This window comes from Panulirus ornatus, chromosome 7, assembly GCF_036320965.1.
Source record: "Panulirus ornatus isolate Po-2019 chromosome 7, ASM3632096v1, whole genome shotgun sequence".
Classification (NCBI taxonomy): domain Eukaryota; kingdom Metazoa; phylum Arthropoda; class Malacostraca; order Decapoda; family Palinuridae; genus Panulirus; species Panulirus ornatus.
In genome coordinates this window covers 38,060,613-38,086,964 of record NC_092230.1, presented here as the reverse complement: position 1 = coordinate 38,086,964, position 26,352 = coordinate 38,060,613, and the positions used below count along the sequence as shown (strand labels likewise).

Below are 26,352 nucleotides of genomic sequence, written 5' to 3'. Positions count from 1 at the left end.
TAGTAGCTTTGAATTAACACAATTTCTATCAGTTAGGTAAGCCTACCTATAAAGTAGTGTGTCCCAGCCCACTGCAAGCCTTTAGGATTGAAGTTTTGGACTTAATCTTGCACAGTTAATTACCACAACAGATACATGCCTGTCTGCACTTCATCCATACCATGTGAATGAAAACCGGGTTAATAATAAGTGGACAAAAAAATCCTATTTACCATCATCATTCCCAATTGAGCAGATGAATCAGGTACACACAGCCTCCAGAGCATCATTCACATCCCTTTAACACCAGCAACTCATGTTCAGTGTAATAAAATGAAATGTGAAGTCCACTTCTGTGAAAGTGCATCTTACTTTTCCACTATGTTGATTTGTCAGCTGAGACCCACATCTCCATTCATACCATTTTCACCCAGAAAGCTTGTACTGCATTTACTGCCCAGTCATTCCTATGACATCATCTGAAATATCCTTCACCCTAATCAAATTTCTTCCTACATCTATCCATGGTCTAACTCTACCCCTTGTATCTTCTGTAATACAATATCCCTGCCATCCTATACACCTTCATCCATACGCCTTTCTAATACCTTCTTCACACTATTTAATATACTATCTTCATTCAACCTATCCTTTCTATGCCTTCTTCACACATCATGTCCTATCTTCACTCAATCCATCCTTTTTAAGTCCAACTATACTATACAAAATATCCATCTATGCTGCTTTAATTTTCTACTTACCATGACCTGTATACACTTGAGTTTCACACCCATACATATGTTGGGAAGAGAACCCCTTTGTGCAAGTTTCTTGCAAATGCTATGCTTAACTCTTTCCCAATCATGAGCTTTCAGTGCTCCCTTTTTTTTTATCCTTGCTGACTCTAATTTCAACTTTGCCTTTCCTACTACCATCTGTACTAAACTTATCTCCCAAATATTCAAATTAATCCACAACTTCAAGTTCTTCATTGTTATAAACTGATTTTATAATCTTACCTACCTTTCTTTCAAAAAGTAGAATCACAGTTTTATTCACATCCACCTTCAGCATCCTGCTACACACTCCATTGCACCACCAACTCTTCCTCTGATGTAGTAAACAACAGCAACATCTACACCCTGTAAAACATGTGCAACAACTTTCAGTCTGTTTTTTACATGGTTAAGAGCTACATAATCACCCCGCATATTCTAGCATTGAAATATGAATTTACTGAATCTTCATTTCCAAGCAACCTAAAAAAACCCAGATTGCAAAAATGTCACCCACACTTATAATACTTAAATCTTAAAAAAAAAAGTAATATAGATACTATACTACATTTGATTTACGAGTCACACATCAAAAATTTGCAAGATTAACTCGCTCTAAGTTTTAACAACAGAATTGATTTAAGTGATATTCAGTTTAAGTGTGTAAACTGTTAGAAGGTACATTTACCATAAGGTAATAGGCTATGGCTAGCCTCAGAGTACACCCTCCTCATCATTATCAATGTATCTTACAGGAAGAAGGTGGTATATAGGCATCATCCAGGTAAGCAAAACAGTACTGAGTGGGTGTCAAGTAAAGGAGTAACAGCAGTAGAGCCACCACTGCAGTGATTGTCACATTCCATTTCCTGGCCCACAATGACGTCTTGCCTCTCTAGCTCATAACCATGTAAATTTCTGCAACTCAGTCCACAAGCTCTCTCAATCTCTAATATGACATACATAATTTACTCTATTCTTTATCCTAAACTACAAATATTCTTTGTCCCTAGGGATATAAGAGTAAGAAAACTACCCTCATATCAATTTTTCATACAAGATGACTACCAGGGATGGGAGCAAAGGGTTGGACACTCTTCCCTCCTTGTCTTATCACTTTCCAAAAACAGGAACAGAAGAAAAAGCTAAGCAAGGATTACTTTTCCAAAGGCTCAGACAGGAGTGTCTGAATGGGCAAGAATGTAATCCAAATAAGAAAAGGGAAGTGATAGGTGCTGTGCTTTAGAAGAGAAATCTGAATGTTCTAGCTTAAGTGGAACTAAGTTAAAAAGGAGGAGGGTAAAATGGTCAGAGAATGTTAAGGGAATTAAGCTTTGGGTTCGTGTGAAGGTAAGAGCAAAGGAAGGGGTGACACCTCTTATGAAACAGTTGTGTTAAAGAGAGAAGCAAGCGAGTACAAGACTGATGTCTTACATTAAAAGACTGCAAAATGAGTGACTGTTAGTAATTACACATCAGATAATGAGGTATAAAAGGAGCACCCTTTGGAGGAAGGTGAGTGTTTTCCAGCAGATTTTTTTTTTGTGTGTGTGAATACAAGAATGAATGGTGATCCATTGTAAATTTAATTATATAACACTATGACCCCTTTTATGGGATACCTGTAGCTTCAAAACTGCATTACGATCAGTAACAGGGAAAGGGTGGACTTTTTTCTTCATGAGAGTACTTCTTGTAATCCATTAATAGCAATGCCCCTTAATTGAAGGTGATATGTCACTTGCCAAGTAACCACAAGCAAGCTGAGTCTGGTAAAGCCCACTGTGATAATGAAATGTGGAACATTTTGTCAGGTTGTGAGCTGAAAGAGGATCAATGATTGGAAATATTTGGTTTCAAAAGATGTATACATAAGCATACATGGATGAATCAGGGTTGGGGGTCAACAGGCATTATTGGATTGCTTGCTGAATGACGAGCATTACTGGATGTGATGCTGAGAGGGTTGGCAGGTGGCATGTCTGATTATCTCGGTGAAAGCGTGTAAAAGTTTGTCGCCATTTTCAGAAAAGAAGAAATGACACCTGGGAAAGAAGCAATGAAAGAGAGTAAGACTGAAAGAGGGGGATATGTGCAGAGAAACCAACAGCAATTTGGTGAAAAGTGGCATAAGGTGAGAGTACATGAGTTGAGGGTAAGTTAGAGGGAGGGGGAGTTAGACATCTGGGGAAGCATGTAGAATACTGAAGGTGAGATGAAGACAGGAAGTAGTAGGATGGGAGAGTTAAACTGCACTTGAAAGAAAAAAGAAAGGAATATGGATGGTACTTGCACAGAAGGAGCATGAGCAAATGAGAGAAGGTATATAGGGATATATACATCTATCCTCTCTCTCAATCTTCCCTCACTCAGTCTCTCCATATGCCCAAACCATTTCAACACACCCTCTTCTGCTCTCTCAACCACACTCTTTTTATTGCCACACATCTCTTTTACCCTTTCATTACTTAATCAAACAACCTCTCACCGGACTTTGTCCTCAAACATTTCATTTCCAACACATCTACCCTCCTCTGCACAAAACTATCTATAGCCCATGCCTCAATAAAATAGTATTGTTTGAACTACTATTCCTTCAAACATACCATTTTTGCTCTCTAAGATAACATTCTCTCCTTCCACCCATCCTTCATCTCTCCTAGAACCTTTGCCCCCTCCCCCACCCTACGACTCACTTCCACTTCCATGGCTCCATTCACTGCCAAGTCCACTCCCAGATATCTAAAACACTTCACTTCCTCCAATTTTTCTCCATTTAAACTTACATCCCAACTAACTTGTCCCTTAACACTGCTGAACCTAATAACCTTGCTTTTATTCACAGTTACTCTCAACTTTCTTCTTTCACAGACTTCCAAACTCAGTCACCAACTTCTGCAATTTTTCATTTGAATTTGTCACCAGTGCTGTATCATCAGCAAACAACAGACTGATTTCCCAGGGCCTCTCATCCCACACAGACTGCCCCTCTTTCCAAGACTTTTGCATTTACCTCCCTCACCATCCTATACATAAACAAATTGAACAACCATAGTTTTACATCCCTAGCAGTAGACCAACCTTCACTTGAAACATTCACTCTCCTCCCTTCCTATTTGTACACAAGCGTTACACCCTTGATAAAAACTTTCTCATTGCTTCTAACAGCTTACCTCTCGCACTGTATATTCGTAAGACCTTCCACAAAGAAACTCCATCAACCTCATCATATGCCCTCTCATATGCCACATACAAATCTATCTGTATTCCTGAATATTTCTTACACTTATTCTTTAAAGCAAACATCTAATCTACAAATCCTCTACCACTTCTTAGACCACGCTGCACCTCTCCAATCTGATGTTATATAAATGCCAATCCTCATGTACCTCATCATGATCCAAAGATACACTGAAAATCATTACCAACCAATCACCAATGCAGTCAACCTCCTTTTTTTTAATAAATTCACGTACATGAGTGAAGTGCTTTAAATATCTGGGAGTGGAATGGAACCATGGAAGCGGAAGTGAGTCAGGGTGGGGAAGGAGACAAAGGTTATGAGAGCAGCACTGAAGAGTGCGTGGAAAAAGAATGTTGTCTGGGAGGGCTAAATTGATATGTCTTTAGTAACAGTACTCTCAATATTATATGGATCCAAGCCATGGGCTATAGATAAGGTTATGCAGAGGAAGGTGGATGTTTTGGAAATGTAATGTTTGAGGACAGTATGTGGTGTGAGGTGGTTTGATTGTGCAAGTAATGTAAGGGTACGAGAGAGGTGTTGTAATAAAAAGTGTGATTGAGAATCAACATGAGTTTACACGAGAGACAGATGACAGGAGGCCTAACTGGCCCACAACTGGGTTTTCAGGTTAAAAAAAAAAGTTTGATATGAAAATGTAATTCCGCTCATAATATTTTTTACGTTATCATCCACTCCCCACTGCTGCACATTGGCCTTCTAGTGTCCCCATTACTGCTGTCATTTATAGTTTATTTCTGGCGTTTTTCTCAGAATATACCCGAGTTTATAAAATATGTCTAAACAATTTTTGAAGGTATTCATAGTCTTAGCATTCACTATATCTGACCGTAACTTATTCCAGTGCTTAACACACCTATAGGAAAAGGAGTTTTTCCCGTATCCTTACTACATCTTTCAGCTTTGAGTTTTATTCTATCTGTCCTGTTAACCATATTTTCTTGTATCTTGAAAAGATGTTCATGGTTTACATTACCGAACTTGTTCATAATTTTAAACACGGATTAAATCGCCGCAAAGTTTACATTCTTTTAAGTGAGAAGAGATAGTCGTTTTCTAAGGGGTGGGACCAAATTTGTCACGTCTTTGTACTTGCTCTAATTTTACCTCTTTTATCGTTTAGGTCACCATAACTGGACTGTATGTTCAAGGTGTGGTCTTACTATTAAAGTATAAAGTGTGAGAATTGTTTCTGTTGTCTTGTAACCTATATCCCTAGCTATGAAACCTAACATTTGGTTGCCTTTTTTGCTTGCTGCTTGACACTGTTTAGTATACTTCAGATAGTTGCTAATGGCAACTCCAAGGTCCTTTTCTTCATTTACTTTAGTTAGAGGGATTCGAAGTTTGTAGTCATAACGTATATTCTTGTCTCCAAAGAGCAAAACTTTACACTTGTCCACACATTAAACTTCATCTGACCACTCTGCTACTAAGTTAAGATCTCTGAATCATTTCACAGTCCTGCCTGTTTACAGCTGCTGCCTCCTAGTTTAGTATGGTCAGCAAATTTGGAGATCTTATATATGAGGCAGAGTTCTTGGTCATTAATGTACGACTCAATGAATTGGTATTACTGTAACATCCTTTCTATTTTGGAAATCCCACATTATGGAAATAGCAGAGTCTGCCCCAATAAACTAGAAGTTCTGTTTAGATGTCAGAATTTCTTTTCTTCCAAACATTTGCTCTATATATACAAATGATTGATCCATCTTTGTATGGAGTACTGCACTCACATCTGGGGTAGTTCTAGTTCCACATCCTTACTTAACGGAGTTGGGTCAGAAGCAGTCCGACTTATGAACTCCCACAGGCTAACTTCAAAACTTGACCCACTTGCACCATGCCACAATGTCGATTCACTTTCCTTCTATTCATCTATTTATTTATTACACAATCATGGTTTCCCACTTCAGTGAGGTAGCACCAGGAAACAGACAATGAATAGCCTATTTACTCATACACACACACATATATATATACCTAAATGCCCGTATACATATCAGCATATACATACACATATTCATACTTGCGTTCATCCATTCCCGTTGCTACCCCACCCCACAGGAAACAGCATCACTACCCCCTGCTTCAGCAAGGTATCACCAGGAAAACAGACAAAAAAAAGGCCACATTCGTTCACACTCTAGGTCTCATGTGTAATGCACCGACACCACAGCTCCCTCTCCATATCCAGGCCCCACAGACCTTTCCATGGTTTACACCAGGTGTTTCACGTGCCCTGGTTCAGTCCACTGAAAGCATGTCGACCCTGGTATACCACATCGTTCCAATTCACTCTATTCTTTTCACACCTCTCACCCTCCTGCGTGTTCAGGCCCCGATCGCTCAAAATCTTTTTCACTCCATCCATCCACCTCCAATTTGGTCTCCTGCTTCTTGTTCCCTCCACCTCTGACACACATATCCTCTCTGTCAATCTTTCCTCTTTAACACCCTCATCGCTCACTCAACCACACTTTTTATTTTCACACATCTCTCTTACTCTTTCATTACTTACTTAATCAAACCACCTCACACCTTATGTAGGTATTAATGTGGTTTTTGTTCCTGAGTTTGTGTGACATACCATTTGTTAGACCATGCAATACTCAGTAAGCTGGTGCATCAAATGATTAAGAGAGGCCATTGGTAACTCAAGGGTGTGCAAGTTTTATATCTTTCTTTCCTTACTCCTCAGAGCTTTGGAACTTTACCATCTCATGTATATCCCAGTAACAATGACCTAGCACATTTTAAAAGAATTTTTTTACTTCCTCCAAAATTCATAAATAATTTCCCTTGTCTTCTTTTTCCCTCATTATCCTCTGTATTTCAATTAAGGTCCTGCCTTGATGTGAACTTTTGTATGTGACTGGAGCCTCTAACATAAAAACAGGTAAGAGGATTATTTTGAAGGAAGAGAACAAAATATGCATGTCATAGCAGCCTTTTCCTGATGGGTGCAGGTCACCAGTGGAATGCTCCAGTGTTCTGTTTAGGTACAGTTACTCTTCTTGGTGGAATACATGCATAATGCTATTGTACAAAGGCGAGTTTTCAAACTACAGAGGCATACGTTTGTCGAGTATTCCTGGGAAATTATAAGGGAGGGTATTGATTGAGAGGGTAAAGGCATGTACAGGGCATCAGACTGGGAAAGAGCAGTTTAGTTTCACAAGTATTAGAGGATGTGTGGAACAGGTGTTTGCTTTGAAGAATGTGAGAAAAACAGAGGGATTTGTATGTAGCATTTATGGACCTAGAGAAGGCATATAATTGGGTTGATAGATGCTTTGTGGAAGGTCTTAAAGAGTATATGGTGAGGGAGGTAAGCTGCTAGAAGCAGTGAAAAGTTTTTACCAAGGATGTAAGGCATGTGTACGAGTAGGAAGAGAGGAGAGTAATTGGTTCCCAATGAGGGTCGGTCTGTGATGTCCCTATGGTTTGGGAAGAGGGACGAGTATGCAGTCTGTTGGGGACGATATAGCCTAGGAAGTGAGGTCAGTTGTTGTTCACCAACATTACAGCTCTGGTGGCTGATTCAAGTGAGAAACTGCAGAAGTTGGTGACCGAGTTCGGAAAAGTGTGCGGAAGGAGAAAGTTGAGAGTAAATGTGAATAAGATCAAGGTTATTAGGTTCACTAGGGTTGAGGGACAAATTAATTGGGATGCAAGTTTGAATGGAGAAAAACTGAAGGAAGTGAAGTGTTTTAGATATCTGGGAGTAAACTTAGCAGCAAATGGAACAATGGAAGCAAAAGTGAGTCACAGGAAGGTTTTGGGAGCAATGAAGAATGTGTGGAAGGAGAGAACGTTATCTTGGAGAGCAAAGCTGGGCATGTTTGATGGAATAGTAGTTCCAACAATATTATATGGTTGAGAGGCATGGGCTGTAGATAAGGTTGTGCAGAGGTGGATGCGATGGAAATGAAATGTTTGAGGACAATACATGGCGTGAGGTGATTTGATTAAGTAAGAGAGATGTGTGGAATTAAAAAGAGTATGGTTGAGAAAGCAGAAGAGGGTGTGTTGAAATGGTTTGGATATATGGAGAGAATGAGTGAGGAAAGATTAACATAGAGGATATATGTGTCAGAGGTGGAGGGAACAAGAAGTGGGAGACCAAATTGGAGGTGGAAGGATTGAGTGAAAAGGATTTTGAGTGATCAGGTCCTGAACATACAGGAAGGCAAGAGATGCAGAAGGAATAGAGTGGAGTGGAATGATGTGGTATACCGGCATCGACATGCTGTCAATGAACTGAACCAGGGAATGTGAAACATCTGGGGTAAACCATGAAATGTTCTGTGGGGCCTGGATGTGGATAGGGAGCTGTGGTTTTTCTGCATTACATACGACAGCTAGATTGAGTGTGAACAATTGCGGCCTTTTTTGTCTGTTTTCCTGGTGCTACCTTGCTGAAGCATGGAGTAGCAATGCTGTTTCCTGTGGGGCGGGGTAGCGCCAGGAATCGATGAAGGCAAGCAAGTATGAACATGTACATATATATGTCAGTGTATGTTTTTTTCATTATTATTATTTTGCTTTGTCGCTGTCTCCCGCGTTTGCGAGGTAGCGCAAGGAAACAGACGAAAGAAATGGCCCAACCCACCCCCATACACAATGTATATACATACACGTCCACACACGCAAATATACATACCTATACATTTCAATGTACACATATATATACACACACAGACACATACATATATACCCATGCACACAATTCACACTGTCTGCCTTTATTCATTCCCATCGCCACCTCGCCACACATGGAATACCATCCCCCTCCCCCCTCATGTGTGCGAGGTAGCACCAGGAAAAGACGACAAAGGCCCCATTCGTTCACACTCAGTCTCTGGCTGTCATGCAATAATGCCCGAAACCACAGCTCCCTTTCCACATCCAGGCCCCAGACAACTTTCCATGGTTTACCCCAGACGCTTCACATGCCCTGATTCAATCCACTGACAGCACGTCAACCCCGGTATACCACATCGATCCAATTCACTCTATTCCTTGCCCTCCTTTCACCCTCCTGCATGTTCAGGCCCCGATCACACAAAATCTTTTTCACTCCATCTTTCCACCTCCAATTTGGTCTCCCACTTCTCCTCGTTCCCTCCACCTCCGACACATATATCCTCTTGGTCAATCTTTCCTCACTCATTCTCTCCATGTGCCCAAACCATTTCAAAACACCCTCTTATGCTCTCTCAACCACGCTCTTTTTATTTCCACACTTCTCTCTTACCCTTGCATTACTTACTCGATCAAACCACCTCACACCACACATTGTCCTCAAACATCTCATTTCCAGCACATCCACCCTCCTGCGCACAACTCTATCCATAGCCCATGCCTCGCAACCATACAACATTGTTGGAACCACTATTCCTTCAAACATACCCATTTTTGCTTTCCAAAATAATGTTCTTGACTTCCACACAGTCAGTGTATGTGTAGGTGTATATATATATATATATGTATACATGTATATTTGATGTGTACGTGTATGTATATGCACATGTATGGGCTGATGTGGGAAACAATTATGTATAATAAATAAATGTAAATGTGTATATGAATGGATGGGCCATTATTCGTGTTTCCTGGTGCTACCTCGCTGACGCAGGAAATGGCGATCAAGTATAATAAATAAAAATATACTCTTCTTGGTCTATGGGAATGATTGAAGGCATGGACTTCTTATCAGATATGCTTGAGATAATGTATAAGTCATGAGGGAAATGGAGAGTAAGGATTGCATCAGCTTACAAGGGAACCTTGATGAAATTCAACACAATCAAATGTAGAGTAATGAGGATGGGACAGTGTGAAAGAGGGCCACAATATGATTATTCAGCAAAGAAATAACTTTCAGAATTCTTTGTGAGAAAGATTCTGGAAGTTTACATCTTCCTAAACCTGTCGCTAGAGTCCTTCATTAGAGTAATAAAGGAGACAAACTGTATTCAGGCAAAAATCAAAATAGCTTTCAAGTATATGATTAAGGAAATATATAGCAGGCTGTTCATATCCTCCATAAGGCTAAAACTTGATTATGTTTCTCAAATTTGGTAATTGCCCATAAAGAAGCACCCACAGGTAATAGAGAAGGTAAATAAAGATGTTACTGGAATTACAAGGAAAGGGTATAGGCTTTAAATCTGCCAACCTAGGAATAAAGAAGAGTAAAGGGTAAACTGATAAAAACCTTGTAAGTTTTTGAAATAGAACAATAACATGGATAGTTCAAGAGATTTAGGGATACAGCAGACAAGGATTTATAAAAAAAAAAAAAAAATGTAAAGAAGTACTTTCGTAGTATGAGTGGTGGATAAATGAAACAATGGATGGGGACATGGTTAATACAGACAGCATACTTATATTTCAGAAGTTGTAATGACAGAAGAGAAAATTCAAGAGATGGGGCCTACGAGTGTAAAACTCCTTCCTATTACAATACATATCAGTAACTACAAATCATTATGACTTATGGATGTGGCCAGCTTCCCGAATGCTGCATGAACTTCTTAAGGAAAGAGAGGCCTCCCAGGGCAGGAAGGTAAAGCAAGGTATCATACAACCAGTTACCAGACTCCACCTGCTCAAGGTTACACCACTTGTAATAAGTCACACTAGGAGAGGCTGTATCATTGACAATAAAAACAGTCATGTAAAAGAATGTCTTGCTCCAAAGGAGTTTACATTTCCCTATCACCTGTAGTAGTGAAGCCTTGGGCCTGGTTAACACCAGGACTCCTTCATAGAAATTGGCATGGGGTAATTATAAATATATAAAAAAAATATCAAACAACCCAGAGGACCTCTATAATGGGGCTCCTGCAGCATTGAGGTTGCATCCCACACAAGAGCAGAGAAATGATACACTCCTCTGAAGCAGGAGGATTCTTGATGATGACAATGATACATCCTTGGCATAGGAGAATTCTTGCATATGGTATAATCAAATGCAAGTGATGGACATCCCATAACACACACCCTCCTCATTTGCTATCACATAGCCAATGCAGTACTGCTTTTTTGAGCATCAAGATCAAATGGGACATACATTAGTGAATGGTGAAAATGTGGGGTTACTCATGCATCCATCACATATCCTGTGATCCCTGTGTCTTTTAAAAGTTGAGAGCAAATCTAAATTTTCAGTTTTACATGATCAAGATCCTTGATGTGGACAGGCTGTCTGACCATGCAAATATTGCAATTTATTTCACGACTAAAAACTGACACCATGCAAACAGACATCTTCGTATCATTAGAGACTTCTGACCACAGAATTATTATAACAGCATCCCTTGATGTCACTAATAATCCATGTCAACTACATCCTCACCCTAAGATGTCTTCAATGATCCTGATCAGCAACCTGATTTGTTACCCATGTACCAACATAACTGTACTTTCTATGTGTGCAAAAATATGACCAAAGAAATTCTCAAACTGACAACCAGATGAGTACTGTTACTTGAAATCATGAAATATTACCTACTTGCAACTCAAACAAATCTCACAGCACAGTCAAAAGGTTTATGTACTCTCATTCTGTTCATTTCTGTATGAAAATCTTAAAATATTTTGAGCGATCTAAAATATATTTCACTTTGCCAGATCAACAATGCTGTTCAAAGACAGCATTTACAGCACAGCTTAATACTGCACATATGCCAACATAGAAAAAAATAACTGCTCAACTCACCTAGCATAAGTAACTTTTGTTGTTAGACATCATACATTAACCAATAGCCAGCAAATATCAAATTTTGCTTATCATTCACAGTGCTTTCTTGTCTTAAATAGCACCCCTACCCCTTAGCACATTACACAGCATGCATGTGAATAAATGCATTTGTAATGTTTCACCAGAAATAAGATTATTAAAGTCAAGATGGGACACAGAAAATGTAAAGCACTCTTCTACCTTTAATAGCTCTGAAATGTGTAAACTTGCCTTACTTTTATATTTAACCCTGATGTTGTTATCCAAGTAATTCACTGACACCACTATACAGTATATATAAATATAATTATGTTACACAGAAACGTGCCTGAACACAAGTACTCTTTTCCCAATATCAGTACTGGTATTTGTTCTGAAATCTTTTGCAATGCAAAGAATAATTTCACTAATGCAAGGATATGTTTCCTAAATCTTCAATCCATGCAGCAAGCTATATTCTTTCTAAATAAAAGACAATGAATAAACAAATTATCTAATGGCTGCAAGCAAAATATTCTAAGGTATACACATTTTCTATTAACCCCCCAAGTAAATCATAAAAAACCTTAAATTTCAAGAGCAATATAAAAATGATAGAATTGAATAAATAAAAGGAATTAGTAACAGATACACACAAAACTACTGTTAGAATAATGAAGGATTCGATAGTCTGAAATATAAGGTTGATTTATCAGTAAAATTCAGGCTTTTTGTAATAAATAATCAATACAACTGAAAAACTCAGTTCAAAGTGCAAGTGATGTATAGTATACATCCCATAAAAAATGTATGCTTTATCAATGTTTCACAATAAATCTGAAAATTCGAAGTAAAATTAATCTCGGAATACCACCTTTAACTAAATTTATTCTAAAGTTATGCATTCTACTTCCTCTTTGTCCTTAATTTCAGTACACTTTTCTTTTTTTTCACAATCAACAGATGATCTAGGCAAAGATGCTTCTCCAGACTTTTTAGAGAAAGAAGCAAAATATGCCCGCTGGTCACCAGTGATCTCTTGTCCTCGTGGGACAGAGAGAAATGCAACTTTCTTCTTTTGTTGTCCAGGAGTAAACACAGATTTTCTAGAAGTTTTGGTGATGGATGATGATGATGGAGAGACATCTGTCACACTTAGGGGTGATGCAGCAGACAAGGCACCACTACTAGAACCTGTCTCAGCTTTTGAAGTTTCATCTTGCTGAGGAGAAGCATTAGCAGAGGTAGTAGAGGATGTAGGAGAAGTAGCAGTGGACACAGGAGACGGGGTAATTTTTTTTGCAAAAGCTGTAATAGGAATCAACTTTCCAGTCTTTGATGCCTTAGAACCATCTTCAGCATCATCACTATCTTCAAAGTTCACTTCTCTCCTCTCCCTTGGTTTGTTGATGTAATTCCATGCGTTAGGCAGGGACAGTTCTGCAAGACCATATTCTTCCCGAACTTCCTTTGAAACATACCTGAGAAAGAGAAGAAAAGACTATAATTTCCCTTGGCATGAAAATGGTGTAGTAATGTTCTTTTAGAAAATGATGGCAAGGCAACAATTCCAACACCAGAAAACCATGTATTCCTGCTCTCCCTTTCTGTAGCACTGTAGCCGAGAATAAAATCTGTAAACTGATTTCCACGTAAGCTGCAGAAATATGAGCACTGTCCCTAAAACTGTTTTATTTTTTTTAGAATGTAAAATTGTATGACTGAACAGAAAAAATAAGAACAAATGATTGTTGAAAAACCAAAGTTTAGATCAGTAACATATATTAAAAAACTGGAAGAGCTAAGGGTACAGATGGAGCGAGTGAGAGTAAACAGTAGAAGTGAAGCTACAGTTGAACAGATCTGGATAGTGAATATGACAGCAGGGGAGAGTGAGTGTAAAGAGTAGAAGTGAAGCTGCAGTTGAACAGATCTGGACAGTGAATATGACAGCATGGGAAAGAAGTAATGAAAAGAAAAAAGACAGCAGATTGGTTCTGCTGTTTATAAAGAAAAGAATCTAATGATTACTGTTTAGTAGCGATGAATTTTCAGAGCATACTTGGCAAGGTATATACTACAAATTAGCAAGTTCTGGCTCTCTATGGTACACATGGAAGAGATTTAAATGTCTTCAGCAGCCCCAGCTACCTAGCAGGTATAAAAAGGCATAATTCCCTAGCACATACTTCATATGATCCCCTTCCTTTTATCTTTTGAATGGGATTGATGCTTATTGTTAAGATTACAAAACATGAGCATTGACCCTATTGGTATTTCTGTCAAACCCAGTTCCAGAGCTACACAGCAAACTCTGCAATAATCACTTTCCCATATCATCCTCATGGTATAAACTCAATTTGTAACTTGACCAAAGTAATATAAATTGAGGGCTAATCAGGGGTTAACTTTATTAGATGGAAAACTTGACAGTTGTGGCTCCATAACAGACAGCTTCTGCAACTAATGGTTACCTCCAAGATAAACATAATACGGGTAACCTTGTGTACACGCCTAACAAGCTGGGGAATAGTTATATTCATCTCATGATTTCACTCCAAGGCAAAAACTAGGTTTCGAAGTATATGATAAACCTTTTCTCTCCCCAGTGTTGTTGTGGAAGGGTTAAGTGAATTCACAGAATTGCTTATGTTTCAAACCTATGTTTGAATTGCTTATGTTTCAAACCTATGTTTGGATACAATATTTTTTTTTTTTTTTTTTTTTTTGCTTTGTCGCTGTCTCCCGCGTTTGCGAGGTAGCGCAAGGAAACAGACGAAAGAAATGGCCCAACCCACCCCCATACACATGTACATACATACGTCCACACACGCAAATATACATACCTACACAGCTTTCCATGGTTTACCCCAGACGCTTCACATGCCTTGATTCAATCCACTGACAGCACGTCAACCCCGGTATACCACATCGCTCCAATTCACTCTATTCCTTGCCCTCCTTTCACCCTCCTGCATGTTCAGGCCCCGATCACACAAAATCTTTTTCACTCCATCTTTCCACCTCCAATTTGGTCTCCCTCTTCTCCTCGTTCCCTCCACCTCCGACACATATATCCTCTTGGTCAATCTTTCCTCACTCATTCTCTCCATGTGCCCAAACCATTTCAAAACACCCTCTTCTGCTCTCTCAACCACGCTCTATTTATTTCCACACATCTCTCTTACCCTTACGTTACTTACTCGATCAAACCACCTCACACCACACACTGTCCTCAAACATCTCATTTCCAGCACATCCATCCTCCTGCGCACAACTCTATCCATAGCCCACGCCTCGCAACCATACAACATTGTTGGAACCACTATTCCTTCAAACATACCCATTTTTGCTTTCCGAGATAATGTTCTCGACTTCCACACATTCTTCAAGGCTCCCAGAATTTTCGCCCCCTCCCCCACCCTATGATCCACTTCCGCTTCCATGGTTCCATCCGCTGCCAGATCCACTCCCAGATATCTAAAACACTTTACTTCCTCCAGTTTTTCTCCATTCAAACTCACCACCCAATTGACTTGACCCTCAACCCTACTGTACCTAATAACCTTGCTCTTATTCACATTTACTCTTAACTTTCTTCTTTCACACACTTTACCAAACTCAGTCACCAGCTTCTGCAGTTTCTCACATGAATCAGCCACCAGCGCTGTATCATCAGCGAACAACAACTGACTCACTTCCCAAGCTCTCTCATCCCCAACAGACTTCATACTTGCCCCTCTTTCCAAAACTCTTGCATTCACCTCCCTAACAACCCCATCCATAACCCTACTGTACCTAATAACCTTGCTCTTATTCACATTTACTCTTAACTTTCTTCTTTCACACACTTTACCAAACTCAGTCACCAGCTTCTGCAGTTTCTCACATGAATCAGCCACCAGCGCTGTATCATCAGCGAACAACAACTGACTCACTTCCCAAGCTCTCTCATCCCCAAAAGACTTCATACTTGCCCCTCTTTCCAGGCCTCTTGCATTTACCTCCCTAACAACCCCATCCATAAACAAATTAAACAACCATGGAGACATCACACACCCCTGCCGCAAACCTACATTCACTGAGAACCAATCACTTTCCTCTCTTCCTACACGTACACATGCCTTACATCCTCGATAAAAACTTTTCACTGCTTCTAACAACTTGCCTCCCACACCATATATTCTTAATACCTTCCACAGAGCATCTCTATCAACTCTATCATATGACTTCTCCAGATCCATAAATGCCACATACAAATCCATTTGCTTTTCTAAGTATTTCTCACATACATTCTTCAAAGCAAACACCTGATCCACACATCCTCTACCACTTCTGAAACCACACTGCTCTTCCCCAATCTGATGCTCTGTACATGCCTTCACCCTCTCAATCAATACCCTCCCATATAATTTACCAGGAATACTCAACAAACTTATACCTCTGTAATTTGAGCACTCACTCTTATCCCCTTTGCCTTTGTACAATGGCACTATGCACGCATTCCGCCAATCCTCAGGCATCTCACCATGAGTCATACATACATCAAATAACCTTACCAACCAGTCAACAATACAGTCACCCCCTTTTTTAATAAAGTCCACTGCAATACCATCCAAACCTGCTGCCTTGCCGGCTTTCATCTTCCGCAAAGCTTTTACTACCTCTTCTCTGTTTACCAAATCATTTTCCCTAACCCTCTCACTTTGCACACCACCTCGACCAAAACACCCTATATCTGCCACTCTATCATCAAACACATTCAACAAACCTTCAAAATACTCACTCCATCTCCTTCTCACATCACCACTACTTGTTATCACCTCCCCATTTGCACCCTTCACTGAAGTTCCCATTTGCTCCCTTGTCTTACGCACTTTATTTACCTCCTTCCAGAACATCTTTTTATTCTCCCTAAAATTTAATGATACTCTCTCACCCCAACTCTCATTTGCCCTTTTTTTCACCTCTTGCACCTTTCTCTTGACCTCCTGTCTCTTTCTTTTATACATCTCCCACTCAATTGCATTTTTTTCCCTGCAAAAATCGTCCAAATGCCTCTCTCTTCTCTTTCACTAATACTCTTACTTCTTCATCCCACCACTCACTACCCTTTCTAATCAACCCACCTCCCACTCTTCTCATGCCACAAGCATCTTTTGCGCAATCCATCACTGATTCCCTAAATACATCCCATTCCTCCCCCACTCCCCTTACTTCCATTGTTCTCACCTTTTTCCATTCTGTACTCAGTCTCTCCTGGTACTTCCTCACACAAATCTCCTTCCCAAGCTCACTTACTCTCACCACCCTCTTCACCCCAACATTCACTCTTCTTTTCTGAAACACAATATATCTCAATCAATCTTCCTCCTGCACCAAGGACTATCATAAAGAAAGTTTTCATGATGAGATGTTGAGGTGATAAAGAAATGAATGAATGAATGAGAGAGAGAGAATCATCTTTTGAAGATCTCTGTTAAAATGTCACCTTTTTGCATACAGCTTCATCATGGCATTGCAATGAGCTGCAAAAGTGAACTCTTGTTAATGTCAAGACATCTTAGAGAAACTGATCTTGCTAAATGTTTTCCAATGGCCTTTGATCGCCAGAGTATATGACAAGGTTTGGCATAAACCTTTGTTTTCTAAACTTACTTCCTGTAGGTTTCTAACTATGCATTAGAGAACAGAGAGATGTGTTCTCATACAAAGTTTCCTCTCTGGTCGACCCATGACAGTGGTCATCGATACAATGACCCTCCCCCCCTCATCATATAAAGAGTGGCATCCCTCAGGTTCTGTCCAACTGCTTTACTCCGTTTTGTTCTCCCTTTGCTCTATCCTTTTATCTCTTGAAGAATTGTTCACTGTTTACATCATCATGTTTTAAAAATTTAAAGGCTGGGAACAGGTTACCCCTCACTCTTCTCCCTTCCATGGTTGGCAGGAGTGCACACAAAATTCAACCTGTTACAGAAAAATGAAAAATGCATATGTAGAATGCCATTCATAGCACCCTGCTAAATAACAGTAGACTGATATCTGCATCACTAAAAGGGTTAAGAACTAGCATTTCCCTCTCTGTTGAGCTCAGAAAAATATCCAACAAGAATCCCGAAAAACAGAAAAGTAACAAAAATGCACACTAAAACCAAAAATCATAATATAATAATTACAAGCTATATATTCATCATCTATCTATCTATGTCTTTGATGTCTGTTCCAACTGGAACTTCCTCAAAAATGTGGCCATAGCAAATGTCTCTCCATAAAAAGTGAACTCCAGTGCCACTTCCTAGCCTTTAGTGCCTCACCTTTAAGTGGCTACTGGCAGAGGGTAACCCTAGTTCAGTGTTTGCAGAGTCTCCTACCTAATGTTCCTACTGACTACTTCTATCATATGCTCTTACCTACTACTTGTACCTAATGTTTATACCTAATGCCCCTGCCAAAATGTTCCTATGTATTAATTCTATCTACTGCTGCTACCATCTTGCCAAAAAGCAGGGCTAGCACACAGTGATCACCACAGGAAAATCTAGTTACAAAGAATAAGCTGTGTGAGTTAAGTGCTGTCAAGAGTTATGTATGACAAGTAGAGACTGCATTTTGTGTAGAGAATGCCAGTAATCTAAATGTGGGTGAAGCAGAAAAAAAAAAAAAAAAAAAAAAAAAAAGGCCGCTCCCAGCATCAGAGGAGTGCAACATGACAACCACTGAAGTGGTGGCTCACTATGTAGCCATCACTAACCCTCATGGCGGGTAGTACTTGTAATATACCTCCCTGGTTGCCTCCAAAATACTACTTCTCATTAAAGATGGCAAGTAAAGGTTTTAGTAATCACTGCAAATACTGTATAATTTTCAATAAATGAGAATCAAATTTCAATATTCTTGTTATTCACCATCTGATGCTTATAATAAGCTTTGTGATATTCAAACAATATTAGCATTAATGTCTCCTAATGAATGGCCATCCCCTGGAGAGAGGTGTCAGCACCCTAACATAAGATACCACCCCCTGAATACCATCCTGCCTGTGTTCATCTATCAATGAAACACAAAAGACCAACTGGAAGCAATAACATATCAATTTTACTTACCACATCATAACCTTATGGAATGGACCTTCATCGGGGCATTTCCTCCAATGTCCCAGTTCCTGAATTTTCAGTTCAACCTTCCGCTTTGCAATGAAGCAATTTCCTGATGAAGGAACAACATAAGTGAAAATAAAAATAATTAGTTTTGAATTGCAATGGGGCAAATGAGTAAAAATTAATAAAAAATTAAGAGTAAGAATGAAGGGGATGAAATATCAAGATATGAAACAGCAGATAACATGAAGGTTGGTAATGTATTGAGAAATCATCAAAGCACCTCTGATACAAGTAGCTAGCAAGTTTGGAATGCCATTATATGTGCACAGTCTTCTTTGCTTCAGTTGGAAACCCACTAAATGTGGATTTTCTTTTCTACCACAACTCGACTTGATGAGTCATTACAAAAGCAGCTCTAAATTTTATGGTGAATATATGTCCTTCAACCAAAGGCTGTTCCCTTGACCTTGCAATTATGTCAGACTTTAGCACCTAGTAAGTTGCTTTCTCACAAATACTGGTAAACCAGACCATATTTCATCTCCTGAGACATACATCAAGCCCTGGCTTGATATACCCTAACATTTTCCTGAATTAGATAATATTCAGATCTTTATCACTGTTGTTTAATTGAAAAAAACTGCACTATGAGGCACAAATGTCAACTGTTTTCAACTTCTACCATTAATACAGACATACAGATGCATGGAGCTAAATGTATGTGTTCAATGTTTCAATTATGCAACAGCCACCCAAAAAATGAATCTTCAACCAAATGTTCTGAGCACTGCTATCAATTTTCAACACAATTATGGTTATTCAGTATTTTGTGGAAACATGATGGAGAATGCTTCAAGTACATAACAACCTGAACAAAGTGAAGAAATCTTCACACATATATCTTAACACTGTTTCTAGGCCTCCAAAAGTTAAGATGTAGAGAAGGCCATTAACTTTTTTTTGCATAAATGCCTTCTCCACTTTAGTGATGTACCATCAAGTACAGACAAACAATGGCCACAGTAGCACACATCTGGCCTCCAGCAGTCACGTAGTAAAAACGTCTTGAAAAAATAAAATGGCATCTTACTTTACATGCCATAAATAGCATACATAAGAATGCACCATTATTTTTAACAAAACTGTTCCCCCCCCTTTAGTAAGGAGGTAAATAAAGTGCATAAGACAAGAGAACAAATGGGAACATCAGTGAAGGGGGCTAATGGGGAGGTGATAGGTAGTGGTGATATGAGAAGGAGATGGAGTGAGTATTTTGAAGGTTTGTTGAATGTGTTTGATGATAGAGTGGCAGATATAGGGTGTTTTGGTCGAGGTGGTGTGCAAAGTGAGAGGGTTAGGGAAAATGATTTGGTAAACAGAGAACAGGTAGTAAAAGCTTTGCAGAAAATGAAAGCCGGCAAGGCAGTGGGTTTGGATGGTATTGCAGTGGAATTTATTAAAAAAGGGGGTGACTGTATTGTTGACTGGTTGGTAAGGTTATTTGATGTATGTATGACTCATGGTGAGGTGCCTGAGGATTGGTGGAATGCTTGCATAGTGCCATTGTACAAAGGCACAGGGGATAAAAAGAGTGCTCAAATTACAGAGGTATAAGTTTGTCGAGTATTCCTGGAAAATCATATGGGAGGGTACTGATTGAGAGGGTGAAGGCATGTACAGAGCATCAGATTGGGGAAGAGCAGTGTGGTTTCAGAAGTGGTAGAGGATGTGTGGATCAGGTATTTGCTTTGAAGAATGTATGTGAGAAATACTTAGAAAAGCAAATGGATTTGTATGTGACATTTATGAATCTGAAGAAGGCATATGATAGAGTTGATAGAGATGCTCTGTGGAAGGTATTAAGAACATATGGTGTGGGAGGCAAGTTGTTAAAAGCAGAAAAGTTTTTATCGAGGATGTAAGGCATGTGTACGAGTAGGAAGAGAGGAAAATGATTGGTTCTCAGTGAATGTTGGTTTGCGGTAGGGGTGCGTGATGTCTCCATGGTTGTTTAATTTGTTTATGGATGGGGTTGTTAGGGAGGTGAATGCAAGAGTTTTGGAAAGAGGGGCAAGTATGCAGTCTGTTGTGGATGAGAGAGCTTGGGAAGTGAGTCAGTTGTTGTTCACTGATGATACAGCGCTGGTGGCTGAATTGGGTGAGAAACTGCAGAAGCTAGTGACTGTGTTTGGTAAAGTGTGTGAAAGATGATTGGTTTTCAGTGAATGTTGGTTTGCGGCAGGGGTGCATGATGTCTCCATGGTTGTTTAACTTGTTTATGGATGGGGTTGTTAGGGAGGTGAATGCAAGAGTTTTGGAAAGAGGGGCAAGTATGCAGTCTGTTGTGGATGAGAGAGCTTGGAAGTGAGTCAGTTGTTGTTCGCTGATGATACAGTGCTGGTGGCTGATTCAAGTGAGAAACTGCAGAAGTTGGTAACTGAGTTTGGTAAAAAGTGTGAAAGAAAAAAGTTGAGAGTAAATGTGAATAAGAGCAAGGTTATTAGGTTCAGTAGGGTTGAGGGACAAGTCAACGGGGAGGTAAATTTGAATGGAGAAAAACTGGAGGAAGTGAAGTGTTTTAGATATCTAGGAGTGGATTTAGCAGCGGATGGAACCGTGGAAGCAGAAGTGAGTCACAAGGTGGGGGAGGGGGCGAAGGTTCTGGAAGTGTTGAAGAATGTGTGGAAGGCGAGGACGTTATCTCGGAGAGCAAAAATGGGCATATTTGAAGGAACAGTCGTTCCAACAATGTTATATGGTTGCGACGCATGAGCTATACATAGGATTGTGCAGTGGAGGGTGGATGTGTTGGAAATGAGATGTTTGAGGGCAATATGTGGTGTGAGGTGGTTTGATCGAATAAGTAATGAAAGGGTAAGAGAGACGTGTGGTAATAAAAAGAGTGTGGTTGAGAGAGCAGAAGAGGGTGTTTTGAAATGGTTTGGTCACATGGAGAGAATGAGTGAGGAAAGATTGACAAAGATGATATATGTGTCAGAGATGGAGGGAACGAGGAGAAGTAGGAGACCAAATTGGAGGTGGAAGGATGGAGTGAAAAAGATTTTGAGAGATAGAGGCCTGAACATAGAGGAGGGTGAAAGGCATGCAAGGAATAGAGTGAATTGGAATGATGTGGTATACTGGGGTCGATGTGCTGTCAACGGATTGAACCAGGGCATGTGAAGTGTCTGGAGGTAAACCATGGGAAGTTTTGTGGGGCCTGGATGTGGAAAGGGAGCCATGGTTTTGGTGCATTACACATGACAGCTAGAGACTGAGTGTGAATGAATGTGGCCTTTTTTGTCTTTTCCTAGAGCTACCTTGCATGCGCAAGGGGAGGGAGGTGTCATTTCATGTGTGGTGGGGTGGCGACAGGAATGAATGAAGGCAGCAAGTATGAATTTGTTCAGGTGTGTGTATGTATGTATACATTGGAATGAATAGGTATGTATATGTGCGTGTGTGGGAATTTATGTATATACATGTGTATGTGGGTAGGTTGGGCCATTCTTTCGTCTGTGTCCTCGCACTACCTCGCTAATGTGAGAGACAGCGACTAAGTATAATAAAAAATAAATAATATATATATATTTCTATTTTTTGATAAATCACCATTCTGGGGACTTCATAAATTTTTGAGACTCCATTATATAGGGGCTAACTAGAAGGGTGCTGCACAGAACATTTGTGTCGCCTGCAGTGAAGCATAATTATCAAAGATGAAATGAAATGGGTGGAAATACTGTATGGAAATATCAAAAACATCTGAATCAAGTTCCATGGCCAAATGTGGAATTTTCCAATTATGAGCCAGGTTAAGTTCTGGGTTCAAACGTTTTACAAGTGGCATAAAAATAAAATGAAAGTTAAGCTGGTAAAAAGAAAGAAAAAAAAGTGTACAAAGATTCATGATGAAAGGCTAAAGTTTCCTGAAGTTTTGTCACAGGAAATATTACACGTTAAACCATTTTTATGGCACACCTCACACAAACTCCTGAAAATCCTTCCCTCCCTTTTTTTTATTTTCTCAAAAGACGGAACAGAGAAGCAAGAATATTCCCCATAGGCTCGGTCCTCTGTTCTTAATGCTACCATGCTAATGCGGGAAATGGTGAATATACATGAAAAAAATAAAAATATAAAAAAAATACAGCAATATCAGAACATACTGTCAAAAGCAAACTTACTTAGATAATGGAATATCAACTTATTTTTTTCTCATTACCTTCCATATCTCCTCTTGTTCTCCAATAATCAGAAAACTCTCTTGACAAGAAGACTTTCCCATGGCGGTTTCCATGAAGCAACTGAATTAGAGCTGGAACAGCTGTAAATGAGAATATAGTATATTTAAATTCAGGGCATAAAAATGTTATAGGTAAGAGCATCAGGTAAAAGTAGTGGGTTGGAACATTATACAGGAACATAACATAGCAACAGTAGGTAGAAGCATCAGGTAGGAGCCTCTGAAATCAATGCACTAGAGTTGTCCTCTGCAGGTGGCTTGTTCATGGTGAAGCAGTGAAGGCTGTGAAGCAGCACTAGGGGATAATTTACTTTATTTCTGATCAAAATCCATGAAATTATTTTGGGCTGAGTGCAAAAGAGGCATCTTGTGAAGAGAAGTGGTGAGAATGGAGGTATTCACCTCATATGACAGATTAATATAACAGGAAAATGAAAAAGCAAGATGCTCTTAAAGGTGAGAAAAATCACTTTCACTTTAACACTGGAAATGGGTTGGAGATATGATAAATGAAGCTACATGTACTATACCCATTTCATGACATTGGAAATGGAGTTAATAATGAGTGATAGACATATCTGAGAAAGGTATTTGTACTAAAGGCTAAGAAGTGGCGCTCAACTTCACTCTTTATGGAGCCTCTATTGCCATGGCCACCCCCTTGAAGGAATTCCAGAATGGAAAAGGCATTAAATAGATAGATAGGCATTTCAAAATCAAAAGAAACAATTGAATTAAACATTTACTAATGAAGCACAACTGTCTATACAAGAACATTAAATCATGAAAGGTAGCATCCAGGTTTCCATCTGATAGGTTGTCATATCCCAAAAATGTGCTATGTATGCTATGTGTTGTTCTTTGAAATACAGCTATGACAATTAAAACCTTACTCATATCCAAAACATCAACCCCTAACAGGTTGCTTCCATTCTCTATGGAATGTGGTATACGCTTTAAGCTACAATGTCAAATTAGACATGCCAAACAAAAATATTGTCGGAACATAAAAAACATTCAAATTAATGGTTAACGCATTTTCTTTCTGACTAAACTCTATTTGTCATGTATCACAACCACAGATCTTAGTATAATAATTTCAGAGCAAATACCCACTTCTTTCTGCTTCCTATAATACACCCATACTTTTTTCTTTTAACTACTCTAACCTTGTATCTGAAGATATCCATCTCTCCACATTTATCTCTCAAGATACATACAGAAGGCAACTTCTTCACTTACAAAAATTCCTTACACTAAGCAGAAGGTTTCAGAAAAATCACTTGAGAGTCAATAATACAACTTGAGGGAAATGTTATGAAACAAAAACAGTGAACATTACAAACAATTCTGTGGGATAAATGTAATAGATGAGTAATTTTATAAGATGACTACCTTCAACTAACACAAAAGAGCAATCACTATCTTCAGAAATGATAACAGGATATTTTTTGTAAACCCTATCGATGAAAGAGGGTGTTCACTACTCAACAATTATATCTCAAGACTACAATGCTATTTTGTGGTATCACCCTATAGCTTTTATCTATTTACGATTGTCTTAGGGTCAATTTATATGAAAGTCTCCTGCTGATACCCAGGGCCTTTCTAAAGGCTCCTGTAGCCTCAGGTTGCACTACTTCCAGTAATTGGTAAATGTAGACTCATCTGAATTAAGAAATTCTTTGACAAGATTGTATCCCAATGATGCAACCTTGCCAAAGGTGACTTTTTTCACTTGTGGTGTAACCTCTTGTGGGCAGAGTCCAGTAACACCTCATTTACAGCTCAGCAACTATATCAAATGTCAAAGTATGATTGAAATCAGTGACTAGTCTCTAGAATGCTGACAAGAAATGTTTCAGAATACAAACAAAAATCATCCTGGATGAAAAAAAAGAAGCAATATGTATGAAGTACTGTGCAAAATACCATTAAAAAAAATGCAAAAAATACAAGAAAACTGTCAACTTTCAGGATCCAACCTTTGCAACTTAAGACTTGTACATGCGAGAATAATTATAGACCACCCAGTGAATAATGTAAAAAACTCATTGGATAACAATTGAAAAAAAGTGACTCAAAAATCCTCAGAGGGGAGTCTGTCAGAAAAAATTATAAAACGCCACTTGAAGAAGGATCTGAAGTTGCTGTCAAGTCATAATCCCAAGAAACCTCTTTTCATAAAGCAGATGCACATGATCTGCTTGGCTTCTGCCATAAACAAAGACTAGATGGTCATGTGCAGTGAAGAAAGTTCAATTAAGTGCCTCACAACAAGGAATGGAATGGTGAAATGGCCAAGTATTGTGAGCTCCTACTTGTCTCATTACACATAGAAAATGGTAGAGCATCTTGATTCTGTGATGGCATAGGTATGATTCAGAGATGAAAAAGGTCAAGAGGGTTTGTATTTTCAACCTAAAATTAGTCCCATGAATGGAGGACATTACAAATCAAATTTTGAAAATTCAATCTTGTTTCTTTATGATCTTCATGGAGTTTTTATCCAAAATGGTGTACCATGCCACAAAGAAACACAATGCAATGGCTCAGTGAGAAAATATAGGTATTGCACTGGCTAGGCTCCTTGTATAATCTAAATATAATAAAAAAAGTTTTGGAATGTGATGAAAAATAAACTACTACTGTGCAATAAAGCATTAGTTCCGATGATGCAACACAAAATCAAAAGATCATGGACACTGAATAACTCAAGACATTATTAACTGACACAGCTTATCAAGCTAGAGGGAACACGACAATATACTAAAGTATACTTATGTAAGCTTTTGCTTATTTGTCTGTTCCGTTTCTGTGTAAAAACCAAAACTTTTCCTTCTTGGAAGCATGCATTAGTACATCCCATCCCAAAGTGGGGTGACTGTTCTAATCCTTCAAACTAACATCCTATTGCTTTGACATCTAACATTTTCAAAGTCTTTGAATTCCTTTTCAACTCCCATATCCTTACACATTCAGAATCTTACAGCCTTCTCTATGATCACCAGTATGGCTTTCATAAGGCAATATCCAATGTAATACTCTTTCCTATCTTACTAATGTCTGGTCATCATCTTTGAAAGATTTTGGGGAATCCTATGTAAATGCCCTTGACATATCCAAAGCTTCTGACAGGGTTTGGCATTGGGGTCTCATCTCTAATCTCCCTCCTTTTGGCTTCCCTATCTTGATTTACTCCCTCACATCTATCTAGCTCCCTCTCTGGCCGATCTATCTCTGTTTTTGTT

At 39.1% G+C, this 26,352-nt stretch overlaps 1 protein-coding gene across 1 annotated transcript in view; it reads right to left on the bottom strand.

Moving 5' to 3' along the window:
• Positions 1-10,386: 10,386 nt before the first annotated feature.
• LOC139749535 (uncharacterized) overlaps positions 10,387-26,352 on the bottom strand; it is a 73,859-nt gene continuing 57,893 nt past the window's right edge. Inside the window, 3 exon segments of the mRNA XM_071663511.1 lie at positions 10,387-13,233; positions 18,859-18,961; positions 23,081-23,182. Coding sequence (XP_071519612.1) covers positions 12,639-13,233; positions 18,859-18,961; positions 23,081-23,182 — 800 coding nt within the window. The 3' untranslated portion in view covers positions 10,387-12,638.